At 58.9% G+C, this 15,755-nt stretch overlaps 2 protein-coding genes across 2 annotated transcripts; one reads left to right on the forward strand and one right to left on the reverse strand.

Annotated features, from left to right (window-relative positions):
• Window positions 1–688: 688 nt before the first annotated feature.
• Window positions 689–4,381, reverse strand: FDPS (farnesyl diphosphate synthase; the record flags this gene model as incomplete). The annotated part of the gene is given in 10 exon segments (XM_084614030.1): window positions 689–1,176; window positions 1,554–1,688; window positions 1,775–1,852; window positions 2,091–2,163; window positions 2,540–2,628; window positions 2,989–3,111; window positions 3,264–3,344; window positions 3,492–3,632; window positions 4,072–4,230; window positions 4,232–4,381. Coding segments are annotated over 10 exon segments (1,230 nt in total). The 3' UTR covers window positions 689–975.
• A 2,582-nt stretch (window positions 4,382–6,963) lies between these two features.
• Window positions 6,964–12,573, forward strand: PKLR (pyruvate kinase L/R). The gene is given in 12 exon segments (XM_084613057.1): window positions 6,964–7,217; window positions 7,543–7,722; window positions 8,271–8,362; window positions 8,818–8,949; window positions 9,207–9,393; window positions 9,659–9,929; window positions 10,606–10,756; window positions 11,021–11,173; window positions 11,373–11,539; window positions 11,875–11,909; window positions 11,912–12,055; window positions 12,322–12,573. Coding segments are annotated over 12 exon segments (1,626 nt in total). The 5' UTR covers window positions 6,964–7,210; the 3' UTR covers window positions 12,429–12,573.
• The last annotated feature ends 3,182 nt before the right edge of the window (window positions 12,574–15,755 follow it).

Here is a 15,755-nt window from a genome sequence, read left to right on the forward strand (position 1 = left end):
CTTGCACTGGCTGCAAACCCAGGACCTGCCTGCACAAGAGAACCTCCACCACCCCAAGCCCCCTGCCCCCACAAGGAAACCAGAGCTTACAACCCACCAGCCTGGGATCTGTCCCTCCACCCTTAGGACCTGCTTTGCTCATTTGTCAGCTTTTACTCCCTGGGAGGCTAGCCTTTGCATGCAGGTGTCTCCCAAGCAGCCTGCTCAGGTGGGATGAGAGCAGATGCTTTGGACAAGCCTTTTACCAAGAGGCTAGATTAGAGACGCTCCCCTTCCCCAGGCCCATCTTGCCAAAGAAACACAAGTGGTGCAGCTAGGTCAGGTTCTATAGCAGTTCCCCATCTCATAGAATATCAGGGTTGGAAGGGACCTCAGGAGATCATCTTGTCCAACCCCCTGCTCGAAGCAGGACCAAACCCCAATTTTCACCCCAGATCCCTAAATGGCCCCCTCAAGGATTGAACTCACAACCCCGGGTTTAGCAGGCCAATGCTCAAACCACTGAGCTATCCCTCCCCCATCATCATCATCTCTGGGCCAGCTGAGCCCCTTGGGACCAGATCCCATGTCCACCCCAGGCCAGATGGCCAGCAATACTGCTCACAGCAGGTGAGCAGGCAGGTGTGTTGGTGAGAGAGGCAGAGGCTCTCAGGGCAGGGTGTGTCCCCATATTCACACAGGCAGCCGCTACAATAACTTATGTTTATTCATACAAATGCTTTGCATCTCTGCTATAACAGCTGATCTGTTACATGGACAGTGGGCTTCTGTCCTTCACTCCAACATAAGACAGCAAGGAACCATATCAGATGCTATATGGGTCGCCATCCCCAATGGAATGCGCACAGGGAAGGCGTCACCTTCCCCTAAGCAGATGAGTTTACAGAGTCAGCTCCCATGCCAGAAGCTGGGCCTCGTGGAAGGAGGCCTGTCAACGCCTTTCCTGTCACAGCCCTGAGGAGCCAGCCCGCCCTGTCATTTCTGACGCTTGTAGATCTTCTGGGCCAGGCCAAGGAAAATTGCTTTGGGGAGGTGGTTGGCATGTTTCTCAATCAGCTCCTCCAGGCGGCAGTAGCTGCTCTCCTCACACTCGTGGTAGGCTGTCCTCATGCCCACAGTTTCATACAGCTCCTTCACCGTGGCCACCTTCTCCGGCTCCTTTTGCCCATAGTTTTCCTGGAAGCCAAGGAACAGGGTCAGACAAGGCCCAGCCTGGAATGGAGCTGCTGGCTGCCACAACCAGCTGCACCAGAAGCCATCACCTCCCCCAGTTTTGGGATCTGCGTCCTCCTGTCATAGGGCTCAGCACTCTTATCACTAGACCCCCAACTATGAGCCTAGCAGCTGTCAGGGTCTGATTGGCAGGACTTCTCGTGCCCAGTAAGCTTTTTCAGATACACATTAGGGTACAGAACTGTACCCCTTCTCCACCAACAGGTTCATGCTACGGGAACAAAGCTGGTGCCAAGCTGGCAGCTGGTACCTCAGGGTCAGGACTGTTTTCCACCTGTGCCAAGCTGCCTCCCCACCCTCTAACCAGCTGCTGCTGTTACCTCCAGGAGCTGCCTCTGCTCTGGCGAGACGCGGTGCAGGCACTCCACCACCAGCCAGCTGCACTTGTTGTCCTGGATGTCAGTGCCAATCTTACCCGTCAGGTTTGGATCCCCAAAGCAGTCAAGAAAGTCATCCTATGGGCAGAGAGCCAGTTACAGGCCTCCTCACTGTGAGCTTCCCAGAGCCCAGGAGCACCCTGGGGCAGGGAGGAGTCTCCTACCTGGATCTGGAAGAACTCTCCCATCTCCAGCAAGATGGCTTTGGCGTTGGCATGCTCCTCCTCGCTGTCAATGCCGGCCTGAGAGATGGGAGGGGCTGAGACACTTGCTGGCATATTCCAGCACCTGCATCTCCCAGCCTGTTATATCTTTCCCCACCACTTTTCTTCCCTACCCCACTTCACCGATCCTCAGACATCAGCTCCCCTCCATCCCAGCCTCCCACCCACACATCCCCACTCCCCTGGTCAGCTCACGCCCCATGGCCTCTCCATTGCTGCTTGAACCCACGTAACCAGCAGCTGGAGTTACACTCACCATATACATAGCAGCCGCAACCGGCAGGTAGAAGGAATAGAAGGCCGTCTTGTATTTAACGATTGCCTTGTACCTGTCAGACAGTATCCACACTCAGTAACGCTGGCCCCAGGTCAACTTAAGTCTCTGTATCTGGTCTGCACAGACACTGGGGTCACTTCCTGTGGGAGGGGCCGGGTACAAGTCCTGCTCAACAACAGGGGAATCAAGTGTCCCTTCTCCAGCTGGTTTGGAGTGATAAGTTGCTCCTGCAGGGCTGTCCCCAGAGCCCGATGGGCCTAGCAGAGAGATGAGCACCCCTCTCTGACCACCCCAAAGCTAGACAGAGGTGCCCAACAGAACTCTGAAGTGACAGGACTATTTGAGAGTTAAGGTCACCTCTCAACCTACAGAACCCAGGACTCCACTCCTCCCGCACTGGGCAGGATTCTTCTGCCCCAGCACCTCACCTCTCCACAGTGAAACGACTAAGATCAACGTGGCCAGATGGAGCAGTGATGAGGTCCAGTGTCTGTCCCAGCTCGGTCTGGTATGTGGTCTGGGGACAAGAGATTTTATGGACCCAACCCTACATGATAATTTTCGCATTACTCTCTGAGAAGAGACCCAGGAGCCACCTACCCCAGGCAGCACATGGGGAGCCTGAGTGCCCGCCCCCTCACCATCACTAAAGAGAGGGGGCAGGAGCTGCCATCTCACTGTCACTGCCCCGCAGGCACTCCCCTCCAATGCTGCAGGGATGCAGCCCCAGGGCAATGCACAGGAAAGGCAGAGACTTTCCAAGAGCAAAGCAGAGAGACCTGAACAAGGTCTGAAGTGCCTTTGAGTTCGGTGGGGTGGGGGTGACCCAAGAATGGGAGTAGATGGGAAATCTTGGGAGCACAGGGACCAGCCCCACCTGCAGGAAGAGCTCAAGCAGGTGCACGTAGTAGGGCTGCTGCCGGCAGTATTTCTTCAGCAACTGGTAGATACAGGACTCGAGGAGGAAGGAATCATTCACAGCATCCAAACCAATTCCCTCCTGCAACAGAAGAGGGACATGTTATATCAGCAGGCCCACTCCCCCCACACTTTCTAGAGACTCCTCAACCTCTCCCCCAATACCCCAGGCATCCCACCCCCATGCCCACCCTCCCCAGTGCCCCCACTCAGACCCCTGACAACCTCTATTACCTTCTTATACCAGCAGGGTTGGCCACGTCGGGTGAGTGAGAAGTCCATAATGTCATCAGCCACCAGTAAAAAAGCTTGGAGCTACAATAAAAGGAGTTATAAGATAAACTTGCACAAGGCCCCATTACGGGGCTTCTGCATCCCCAAATCCCACCTTGACACTGAAATGCTGCCCCAATAGGAGCATCTTCTGCTCCAGATAGAGCCCAATTCACAGCACCCACTAACCAGCTCGATGCACCAGCCAACGGTCAAGGCACATTGGAAGCTTTCTGGGTCCTGCTGCTCTGGCCCCACCAGCTCCCGGAAGGCAGCCAGCACTGTCAGGCCCCGGTTATACTTCCCACCTGGGGCGTTGTATTCCAGAATCTGGAGAGGACACAAGGGGAAAGGAAGCTGTGCAGTCGTCCCAGGAGGACCCCATCCCACAGCTCCCTGCCCACGTCTCCGAGAGGCACAAAGCGCACCTGCATTGTGCGCCCTGTGAGGAGGAGTCTGGCCCCGGTCCAGGGGGGTGAGGGCCCTGCCTCAGCATCACAATCAACAGCTAGGGACCGACCCCCCTGGAGAGCAAGGGCGAACGGAACGGAACCGGCCCAGCGAACCTGCCCGCGGTCTGACACAGCAGCTTGGGGGAGGGGCTCTTCATCGCAGCCAGACGTTCACTCTGAAGCCTACAGACGGCAGCTGGAAGTGCCGGCAGCTGGAAGTGCCAGCAGTGTCCGCGCGGGCAGAAGCGCCCAGGGCCTATGTGCCCCCCAGGCGCGCCCTGGCCCGCGGCCCTCGAGCCCCGCGGCCCCCGCCTCACCTCCTTCAGCCGGGCGACCGCGTCGCCCACCTCGGGGTGCCGGAGCCCCTCCGCGGTGAGGTCCCGGAGCACCTGCGGGAAGAAGCCCACGAAGACCGCCCTGTCCGCCGCTGCCCCAGCCCCGCTCATCGCGCTGCCTGCAAGAGCCGGGTCCAGCGGGGCCGCCCCGCCCCGGCCCGGCCCCCACCTGCCGCCGCCCGGGGCGGGACCCGCCGGGCCGCGCGGCACGCTGGGGCTTGTGGTTCTCGGCTGCCAGACGCCCGCGGCAGCCGGCGCCGCTCCTCCGGCCACGAACTACAACTCCCGGCATGCCTCGGGAAGGGAGCGAGGCCCCGTGGCGGACCATGGCAGGCGGCAGCGCTCATTGGCCAGCTCCATCGTATGAGGATGGGCTCGGGAACTCTGAGCCAGTAGGAGGGTGAAGGGGCGGGGCTACCCCTTAGTGGGCCTTGTGATTGGAGGAGGCTAGAGGAGGGTTATGGGCGGGAACCTGCAAATGTTAACCCTTTAGATTAGGGTGTGATGGGGAGGGGCGTTGGGTGTGATGGGGAGGGGCTGAGGGGAGGGGAGTTGGGTGTGATGGGGAGGGGAAGGGGGCAGAGGGGAGGGAAGTTGGGTGTGATGGGGAAGGGAGCGGAGGGGAGGGGGTTGGGTGTGATGGGGAGGGGGCGGAGGGGAGGGGGTTGGGTGTGATGGGGAGGGGAAGGGGCGGGGGGGTGATGGAGAGGGGGTGGAGGGGAGGGGAGTTGGGTGTGATGGGGAGGGGAAGGGGGCAGAGGGGAGGGAAGTTGGGTGTGATGGGGAAGGGAGCGGAGGGGAGGGGGTTGGGTGTGATGGGGAGGGGGCGGAGGGGAGGGGGTTGGGTGTGATGGGGAGGGGAGGGGAAGGGGCGGGGGGGTGATGGAGAGGGGGTGGAGGGGAGGGGAGTTGTGTGTGATGGGGAGGGGAAGGGGGCAGAGGGGAGGGAAGTTGGGTGTGATGGGGAAGGGAAGGCAGCGGAGGGGAGGGGGTTGGGTGTGATGGGGAGGGGGCGGAGGGGAGGGGGTTGGGTGTGATGGGGAGGGGAAGGGGCAGAGGGGGGGTGTGATGGAGAGGGGGTGGAGGGGAGGGGAGTTGTGTGTGATGGGGAGGGAAAGGGGGCAGAGGGGAGGGAAGTTGGGTGTGATGGGGAAAGGAAGGCAGCGGAGGGGAGGGGGTTGGGTGTGATGGGGAGGGGAAGGGGCTGAAGGGAGGGAGTTGGGTGTGATGGGGAGGGGAAGGGGCAGAGGGGAGGGGAGTTGGGTGTGATGGAAAGGGGCTGAGGGGAGGGGAGTTGGGTGTGATGGGGAGGGGAAGGGGGCAGAGGGGAGGGAAGTTGGGTGTGATGTGGAGGGGAAGGGAGCGGGGGGGGGGGTTGGGTCTGATGACTGTGAGGAATTTGACCCTTGAGCGTGGCAGGGGTTGGCAGCCTGTCTATACTAGGACTGAGATTCTGGGCTGCACCTCCAGTAGGCACAGCGGGGGGGCTAAAGTGTCTGTAAGGGATTCTGAGCTGCTCCAGGAGCTGAAGAGGCTCCCAGTGCCAGACTCTTTGGAAGCCCCCATAACCCCTCTCCTCCCCAGGCCTGATTGTCCAAAGGGAGCAGCAGTCACCTGCCTGGACAGGAAGCCAAAGGAAGGGTGTTGTGGCCCTCCCCTGGGAGCAGGAACAGGCAGATGGGAGAATCAGTTGACACCTACCCAGAGAGGGAATTGGGCTCTCAGGACATATACCAGCATTGGGGGGGGAGAGGGGGAAAGAGATGTGTGGTTCATGGGGCAGGGATTGAGGCTGGGAGTTGCTATAACTGGGACCGCCCCCAGCACTGGGCTGAGCCAATAAATTGGGTTTGGGTTAGGGTTAACCGTTCAGGAAGAGTTTCAGAGTAACAGCCGTGTTAGTCTGTATTCGCAAAAAGAAAAGAAAAGGAGGACTTGTGGCACCTTAGAGACTAACCAATTTATTTGAGCATGAGCTTTCGTGAGCTACAGCTCACTTCATCCGATGCATGCCATGGAAACTGCAGCAGACTTTATTTATACACAGAGAATATGAAAAAATACCTCCTCCCACCCCACTGTCCTGCTGGTAATGCCCCCAGCTGCTTTGGATGCTGGAGGGACAGTGCCTGGGCCAGGGAGCAGCAGGGAGGGGTTGAGAATGGGCGGCTCAAAAGGAGCTGGCAGAGAGTAAGGAAACATCTGCCACTTCCTCATTTTTCACTTGGGCTTCACCACAGAGCCGCTGGGAAGGAAACGCAGCAGCAAAACCAGAGCGAGGTGGGTGCCCCAGTTGCGGTGCAGGCAGGTCACCCCTCCTGTGCAGACTTGCCAGGGGGCAGGGGAAGCACAGACTGCAGCCCCTATCCTGGCAAGGGCCCTCGCCCTTGCATCTCTCCTCCTGGGGATGGACCTTGGAGCTGGGGCCTGACTCTCCCACAGTGCAACTCCACTGGCTTCCCCTGGCCTATTCCTAGTCACCCCAGGCCCACCCCTCCTTCTCTAGGGTGGGGGGCACGTCTATTGGATCCAAGGAGTATCTGTGATGTTCTAGTGCCATAGGACCATTAGTAATAACAGTGTCTGAGATAGAAATGCCAGGCCTTGCCTGTCACCCCGTGGCTAAGGACTGGCCCTGGGCCCTTCGTATTATCCCAGCTGGGGCAGACTCCCAAGTTCCCACTGAGACTGGAATGGGCGCAGTCTTTCTGTCCACACAGACTCCGGCTCTGCGTCTTTCTGTCCTTGTGGGGCCGCAGGTGGGGCGGATGGTGCAGGTGCCCAATGACAGATTTGAGGGGTTGGGTGGGAGTATCTGGTACCCACAGCTCAGGCCCCAGGGTCTGGATATTGTTATCAGACTGACAGCAGCTCAAGCCCCTGTTCTATAGGGGTGTGCAGCTTGGGTGGCATCCCAGGTGGTGCCGCCATCTCCTGGGACTGGGTAATGGCCTCTCCTGTGCTGTCAGTCAGCTGCAGGGTCAGCCTGGGTCTGGTGAGTCTTTAACTAGTTTATGCGACCTCTGAGCTGGAAGTGTCTGTCCCAGGGACACATGTGACTGAAGGCTTGGAGCCAGAAACTGGTGGGCAGGTGAGTCCCTGGGGATTCTGGATCCACAACATGGAAGGTGAGTCTGGGCCCTGCTCAGCAGCTCCTTCACTGAGTCCTGGGAAGCGATCATCCAGGGGCTCCAGAGGGCCAGGCCGGTGGGTCTCTGTAGTGTGAGTTCTAGCACTCAGGGAGCAGCAATGCTGTGAACACTCTGATCATGAGGCACAGCAGTGATCACAGGACACTTGGCAGGCGCCTTGATAAGGCTGTGCCACTTCCTGCCTGCCTCACCTGCGTGGGAGAGACCCAGGCAAGCAGCCTGACCCAGTGCCTGGGTTGAGGGCCCTTGGGAGAGCGCCACTGGCAGGGTCCTAACACAGGAGTTGTCCCTGTGTCAGCAGGTGCCGAGTTGAGGCTGCTTGTCAACATGGCCCAGCTCACCCAGGAGCTCAGCACAGCCTTTTTCCAGAGGCACCAGCTGACTGCTGCCATGGCTGACACCTTCCCGGAGCATCTCTGTTTGCTGGACATAGACTCTGAGCCCATCACCACCCGCAACACCAGCATCATCTGCACCATAGGTACCCACCCTCTCCCCCACATGGACTGCTGCAGCTAAACCTTGGGAGGACTCACAGCTGCAGCTAATGACCAGCAGGGGTGCTGGCTCCTCTAAGGCAGTGTTTCTCAACCTTTTCGATACCAGGGACCAGCTTGCTGCCTTCTAAAACTGTGTTAGGAGATGTCAGGGACCGGCGCCAGTCTGCGGGCCAGTCATTGAGAACCACTGCTCTAAGGGACACTGGGTTTGGATAAGAGTTTGAGGGACCCATCTACGGGGAGTGAGAGCAGGGTGACCAGACAGGAAATGTGAAAAATTGGGACGGGGTGGAGGGTAATAGGAGCCTATATAAGAAAAAGACCCAAAAATTGGGACTGTCCCTATAAAATCAGGGCATCTGGTCACTCTAAGTGAGGGGCACAGGTGAGCTCCTGGGGCATAAGAACAAGATGTGAGACACCTGCTGGGGAGGTGGGTTGGGAGGCACCTGCAGGGTGGGAGGGGAATGGATTTGGGGGGAGGCACCTGCCCATCAGCAGTACTTACCTGAGCCCCATGCTGTTAAAGGTCCTGCCTCCCGCTCTGTGGAGATGCTGAGGGAGATGATTAAGGCTGGAATGAACATCGCACGCTTGAACTTCTCGCATGGCTCACATGAGGTACGGGAGGAGGCACATGCCGAGCATCACATCACACCAGGAACCACCAGTCTCTCAGGATGGTGGTGGGATCTTGGTAGTGCAGTTAGGCAATATCCTGCACACTGGAGACAGCTGGGGAGCAATCCTGCCCTGTGACTGGCTGACAGTCCTGTCTGGTGAGGCTGGAATGAGGAAGATTGCTCATTCTGGGTTCCTGGGGGAAGAAGCTGGGATGGGAAATTATTCCTGCAGACTTGGAGGCAGACCCAGGATGGGGCCCACCCTGGGGTTAGAGTCCCAGAGGCAGAGCACAGAGACCCTGGGGAAAGGGGAGGGGTGGGGCAGGGTCCCAGGATGGGTAAGGATAGTGGTGAAGGTGCAGAGCCCCCAGGGTGGGGCAGGGTCCTTGAGGCCAAGGCACAGGGCCTTTGGATGGATTCTGCCCTGCAGATCCAGCCCTTCTTCTCCAACAGTATCATGCTGGATCCATTGAAAACATCCGGGAGGCAACTGAGAGCTTTGCCTCCAACCCCCTTTTCTACCACCCTGTGGCCATCGCTCTGGACACCAAGGGGCCAGAAATCCGCACGGGCCTGGTGAAAGCGGTGAGTATGGCAAGATCAGCAGCAAAACGGGGTGCGGGGGTCTGCCCAGCTCTGCTGCAGAAAGTGTCATTGGAGGGGTCAGGCAGCTGGGCATGGGGGCAGTGAGTGCTGGGGGTGGGGGTAGGTCAGAAGGCTTGGGAAGGTGACTGTGAGGGGCTGGTGCATCGTGGACAGGGCTGCGGTGAGCAGAGCTGGTCTAGCTGGATCAGGGAAGGCCTGGCTGTGATGGAGCCCCAATCCCATCCGTGCTGCTGCAGGGCGAGAACATGGAGGTGGAGCTAGTGAAAGGCTCTCGGGTGACAGTCACCACTGATGATGCCTTCAAGGAGTGCTGCGACCAGGCCACCATCTGGGTGGATTACAAGAACCTCCCCAACGTCGTCAAGGTCGGTGGGAAGATCTTTGTAGATGATGGGCTCATCTCCCTGCTGGTCAAGGAAATCAGTACGTCCCCTCACACTCTGTGGGGTTCTGCACTCGCTCCCAGCCCACGCTCCTGGAGTGTCTGTACTGCTCCTTGTTGCCCCCGCATGTCTGTGCTGCCCCCCCTGCCTAAGTCACCTGTCCCCTTTCCATGTGATTCCCTCACCCCTGCCCCTTCTGTGCCCCCTGTTGCCCCCTGGAGCTTCCATGTTGGCCCCTCTGTGCCTCATGCTACTCCCTTGGGCAGGGTGTCTCAGCCTGACCCTGCCGCTCTCTCTCTGGCCAGGTGCTGACAGCTGCATAACGGAGGTGGAAAATGGGGGGATGCTATGCAGCCGTAAGGGGGTCAACCTGCCAGGGGCGGAGGTTGACCTCCCAGCTGTGTCCGAGCGGGACATCCGTGACCTGCACTTCGGGCTGCAGCATGGTGTGGACATGATCTTTGCCTCCTTCATCCGCAAAGCCGCGGATGTGGCCGCCATCCGGGACGTGCTGGGCGAGCGTGGCCACGCTATCAAGATCATCAGCAAGATCGAGAACCATGAGGGTGTCAGAAAGTAACTGTCTCGTCTACCCTTCTGCCCCACCGAGTACTCACCCTCCCGTCCATTTGTTCCTATGTCCCACTGAGCACCCTGGCCACCCCATGTCCATCTCCCAGTCCTGTTTCATCCATCTGTTCCTGTGCCCCAATGGGCACCCACCCACACTGTGTCCATCTTGTCTGTCTGTCCCAGATGTCCATCTCTGCCCTGCATCCATCTGTCCCTCCGCTCCACCAAGCACCTGCCCCCTCATGTCCATCTCTGCCCTGTGTCTGTCTGCCCCTCTGCCCCACCGATCACCCTCAGCTACACACTGCACTGAGTGATCTGCCCCTTTCTGTGTATCTCTACATCCCCAGTACCTGGTGTCCACCTGCCCCCCCCACACACACACAGGTGAATTGCACCAGCTGGGTGCAGTCCCAGGAATCGGGCAGTCCGGAACACTGCCCTATCTGTCCACCTGTAAAATCGGCCATGGGAAAAAGAAACTCCTACTTGTGACCTCCTCTTGCCCAGAGCTCCTGACTCTCCTTCCTGCATACTAACCACTAGACTCACTGCTTCTGTTAACACTCTCTGCAGCAGTGCAGTACTTTCTGTGAGCTGGCTGGGGTGGCGGACACCAGGGCCGGGTATCTTCTGGGCCCTGCCCATAGTGCTGAGCCTGGCTCTGTCCTGGCTGCAGGTTCGATGAGATCCTGGAAGCCAGTGATGGGATCATGGTGGCTCGTGGGGACCTGGGCATTGAAATCCCAGCAGAGAAAGTCTTCCTGGCTCAGAAGATGATGATTGGCCGCTGCAACCGTGCCGGGAAGCCTGTGATCTGTGCTACGCAGGTTAGCCCAGTCCCCTGAGCAGCAGGAGCTGACGTGGACGGAGCCGATGTGGACAGACCCAACTCTGCTGTGCACAGCTGGGGACTCCAGATCCTGCCCCGCCAGGTCTGGGAGACTAGGCAAAACCCCCAACCCCTATATTTGTGTGGGAGCCCTGGACACTGGGAATGCTGGGTGAAGTGCTGGTCTGGCGCTAGCGATGAGGATTAGGCCTCATCATCATGTGAAACATGTCCCTGACGTCTCCCTCCCTTTCCCCCACAGATGCTGGAGAGCATGATCAAGAAGCCCCGTCCCACCCAGGCAGAGAGCAGCGACGTGGCCAATGCTGTGCTGGATGGAGCTGACTGCATCATGTTGTCAGGAGAGACGGCCAAGGGGGCCTACCCAGTGGAAGCTGTGCGCATGCAGCATGCGGTGCGTACCTTAGAGAGATGTAAGAGCACTTCAGCTTGGCCTCTCCCAGCAGGAGGCGCTATGGGGAGAGGGATGGAAGTGTGGCTTTGGAGGGAGCTCCCAGCTCTTGGCCCAGTCTCCCCCAGCAGGGCATACTGAAGGGGGGTCGGGTGTGTTGGCTGTAGTGAGATCATTCACCAGCTGCTTGGTCTCTCTGCAGATTGCCAGGGAGGCTGAGGCTGCCATCTATAACCAGCAGCTGTTTGAGGAGTTGCGCAAGGTCACTCCTCTGAGCCAGGACCCCACCGAGGTGACAGCCATTGGGGCCGTGGAGGCATCCTTCAAGTGCTGCGCTGCGGCCATCATTGTGCTGACGGCTTCGGGCAGGTAAGAGGTGAAGGGCTGGTTCTCCTGGGATGGGGGCTGTGCTCTTGGAGAGAGCGTGGAGCCAGGCTCCTGTGTGGAGGCTGTACCTTTGAGGGTGCCCAGGGGAGGGGGCAGCACAGAGGAGGAGACTAGTGGGTCGGAACCTTCCCCTTGGAACAATGTGTATCACTAATTCCTGGCCTGTTTAGCACCCTTTCTGCAGGGAGCTCACGGCGCTTCCAGATCTCACAGACCTGAATGGAGACAGGGCTATCCTGCATACCAGGCTTAATCCAGGGAGCGAATATGCGGATTGAGGCTGTTTTGCTCCTTTTAACCTCCCGCCTTTCTCACAGGTCTGCACAGCTGCTCTCCCACTACCGGCCTCGTGCCCCATCATCGCCTTGACACGGAATGAGCAGGTGGCATGCCAGGCACACCTGTATTGGGGCGTCTTCCCTGTGCTTTATCGGGGGGTACAGCAGAAGGTGTGGGCAGATGATGTGGATCGCAGAGTGCAGTTCAGCATAGAGATGGGTAAATGTGACCCTCCCCACAACACCTGCCTAGCCCAGCCAGCTCCCCTCTACCACATGCCCAGCTCAGCCTTTCCCCCAGTGCCCAGTCCCAACCACTCCACCCAGCCCCCAGCAATTCCCGTCACGCCATCTGTCTGGCCCAGCCAGCTTCCCATCCCCCTGCTGCTCCATGGGGACCCCCAGGGCCACCTTGCCCCCGCTGCTCCTGCCTGACCTTTCCCCAGCCTGCTCTCCCCTCACTCACCAGCTCCTTCTCCTCCCCAGGGAGGGTGCATGGATTCCTCTGCTCCAATGATGTCGTCATTAGCGTGACAGGCTGGAGACCTGGTGCCGGCTACACCAACATCATGCGGGTGGTGAAGGTAGCGTGAGGAGCTGCTGGGAGAGAGGGGCTGGGGCAGATGCTTCCATCTCCCACACTGGAAGTTCCCTGCTCCTGCCTCTTCACTCCATGCTTTGGCCCTGTCTGTACCACACAGCTTCCAGGCTTCAGCCAGTAAACCTTCCCACCAGGACTGCTTCCCTGGCATTATTGAACCAGCCCCCCAGGGGCTCTGTGAATACATCACCAGCATCACCACAGGGACCGCCCCAGACCCAGAGGAAAATGAGGGAGGAAGATCCTAGACTCCAGAACACAAACTCCCCTCACCTATGTCCTCCCAGCTAGGATTCTGCCACTGCCCAGGGAGGCCCAACCAGGAGCTGTTGTGGCTCCTGGACCCCTTGGCAGCATGGGGGACCCTGGATGGGGTGGAAAGGGGGCAGCTGGGGTGAGGATGATGAACACAAAGGCATGGGAGTGGGTAGGGTGTTTGGCACTGGGGACATTGTGCTTCACCAGCTGAGGAGCTCCTGCCCCAGGGTGGGAGTCGCCCTGGGCTGAGACCTCAAGCCTACGTCACCCCGGCTCTGATTCTGGGGAAGTTATCAGAACTAGCTCCTTCCTCCCACACCTGCTGGAAGAAGCCTGTCCCAGCAGCTGTGTCAGGCTGTGGAACATTGGTGCTACCAGGGCCCTGCAGCATGTTCAGGCATCTGCCCCTGGGGGCTTCCCATGTGGCCAGGATCCTGCTGGGATGTGGGGAGGGGGCTAATGCTGGGGGACGGCTAGAGGAGGTAGACACTCCCCTGGCCCTGCTTCTGAGCAGCCAGAAACCTGCTCTTTCCCCAGGAGGTCCCTCTGCTGCAGGTTCCCCAGGGACAGCTCTAGCTTCTGTGATGGGGGTGGGGCTGGTGCTGGAAGTTTCCCCTCCCTGGGATCAGAGAGCAGCTGGGCTGGTGCTGTAGCACCCACCCACCACCCCCCCGGGTCACTCACCCCATGCGTTTCTGCTCGTGCCCATGTGCTGATTGGCAGTCTCCCTGTTATCTGCCTTGATCTGCAACTAAACTCATTTTAATCAATCTCTGCCCAGCTCCCTGTAATCCCTTTCACCAACTGCTGCTGCTCCCAGAGGCACTGGGCCCCTAAAGTTAAATCCCACCAATCCCACTTCTCCGTGGCCATAGCAGTGCCGGAGGCTAATGACCATGGAAGGCTCCTGGCTTCCAAGGGACAAGCTGATGGGACAGAGTCCCTACTAATTGCTGCAAACCCAGCCTCCTTGAGGCTGCATCTAGCCCACCCCAGGGCCAGGCTCTGTGGGAGAGCGCTGCAGGAGGGGGAGCTGGGCTGCTCGCTCTTCTGGGCTACAGGGGTTTGGGCCATGCTGGACTGTACCACTCTCCTCTCTGGACTGGGGCAGACAGGGCCTGCCCCTGGAGCTGCTCTCCCTTCACAGCCACTGGGCAGTCCAGGGGCTGTGATTAGCCTGAGCTCTGCTCTGTGGTGCCTGACCCTGTCACCCAGGCAGATGGAACTGGTGAGTAAATCTGAGCTCTCCCAGCATCCGGACCATATGGGCAGAAATGACATTTCTTAGCAAATGCTCTTTTCCCTTCCTCCGGCCTCAGTGCATGCAAGAGAACAGCCTAGACAGAGCCCTGCTCTGCTGAGCCCTAAGGACCTGCACCCACAAAGCCAATCTGTGCAGGGGGGGCCAGTGTAATTTCCCACCTTTTTATGGGGCCCAAAGGGTTAACTGTGATGTGGTTACTCATAGTCATCTCCTGGTGGAAGCCCCCTCTGGAAGCAGCAAAGCCAGGAGAGCAGCCCTGTCCCAGCCCCAGGGGCCAGGCTAGGTAGGACCTGTTCCAATTTCTATACAATGGCCCAGCCCTGGGGCTCCCAGCAGGTGCTCCCTGCACTCCCTCTCTCCTTGGGCTCATGGATGAGGGAGCAGAAGAGCCCTGGTGCAAGGTGCATGGGTGAGCTTCATGCCCGTGAGAGCCAGGGCTCTAAGGGGCACAGGCCTCACATGCACCTTGCTCCAGAGGGATTCCCAGCCCCAGCAAGGGGACCCTCTCCCTGGCGGCTGTCAGTGCCACTGACCATCATCCACACAAACAGCTGGTAGGCTGCAGCGCTGCCCCTGGCATTCCCAAACAGGGACCCAGGGATGCAGGGAGCCCAAGGCCCAGAGTCTAAGATGCTCAGAGTCAGCATAATCTGAAATAATCAAATTAACGAGAAACCTGCTAATCGGGGCTGAACTCCTCCTGTGTCATGGAGCCTAATTCCTGCACAATGAGGGGCTGCTGCTAGCGCCTCCAGTGAGTAAATGTCCTGGGGACAGACGGACACAGGGGCACCTGCTGCCCAGCCCTATTCCCCCCCCCCAGGGGGTAGACAGACACTGCTGTGCCTCAGGGGCAGTACTGGGAGTCCCAGCTGGGCATGACTGGGGGCCAGCGCACTGTGCTAGAAGCCTAACTGGGGACTGACAAGGCACTGCTGCAGGGAAGCTTGCAGCCCTGGGCACGGCTGGGGAAAGCGTGCAGCATTGGCATTCAGCTGGGCACTACTTTGAGGTCACTCCTTCTGCTTTTCCCCATCTTGAACTGGCTAGTGGGATACTGTAAGGCTGCAGCAGCTGCCTGTGGATGGGCTCAGATCTATACCCCAGGGCAGGTCCGTGGGGCTTGCCTTGGGTTTTGGCTGGATGCTGCACACGCCGCAGAGGGTTCTGTTCCCTGCAGAAATGTTCGTTGGCTGCAGGGGTGCCTGGATCCCCAGCAACAGCCCATTGTGCCCTGTGTGACCTTGATTTAATCTGCTTAATGCCTAAAGTCCAAGCTGCAATCAGGCACTATCAACCCTCCCTCCCCCCAGTTAATAAATGGAAGAAAGATTCTAAAGATTAAATACTAATCCCAAAATAAAGCGGGGGGTGGTGGTGTCCCAGCTGCTGCTGCTGTGTCTGTGGGGGAGTGTTTGCTGCCCGTTGGGGAGTGGGTGATGTATGTGTGGGGGTACGATGCAGCCAAACCCTCCTCTCGGCTCCTAGGATGGAAGTGGGGGGCCAAGTGCAAACTGCTGACTCAGTACGCTATCCTTGTTTTAAAAATCCACCACAGACTTACCCCAGTCAAGCCGCCCCTTCCCCCAGCTCCCTCTGTTCAGCTAACATTGGCTGCCTCCTCTCTGTGTGGTGAGAGCCTTCTCCTCTGCAGTGCCTCCTGTCCAAAACAACTGTGCTGGCCTATCAAGGCCCCACTGAAATCTCAGGGAGAGCCCAGCTTCTGTCCCCATCTCTCTTGGTCTCTCTTTTTGGCCTTGCCTGCCCCTCTGCCGCACAGCTTCCTGGCTCCAATGA

This window comes from Lepidochelys olivacea (assembly GCF_965140295.1).
Source record: "Lepidochelys olivacea isolate rLepOli2 genome assembly, chromosome: 24".
In the NCBI taxonomy this organism is placed as follows: domain Eukaryota; kingdom Metazoa; phylum Chordata; order Testudines; family Cheloniidae; genus Lepidochelys; species Lepidochelys olivacea.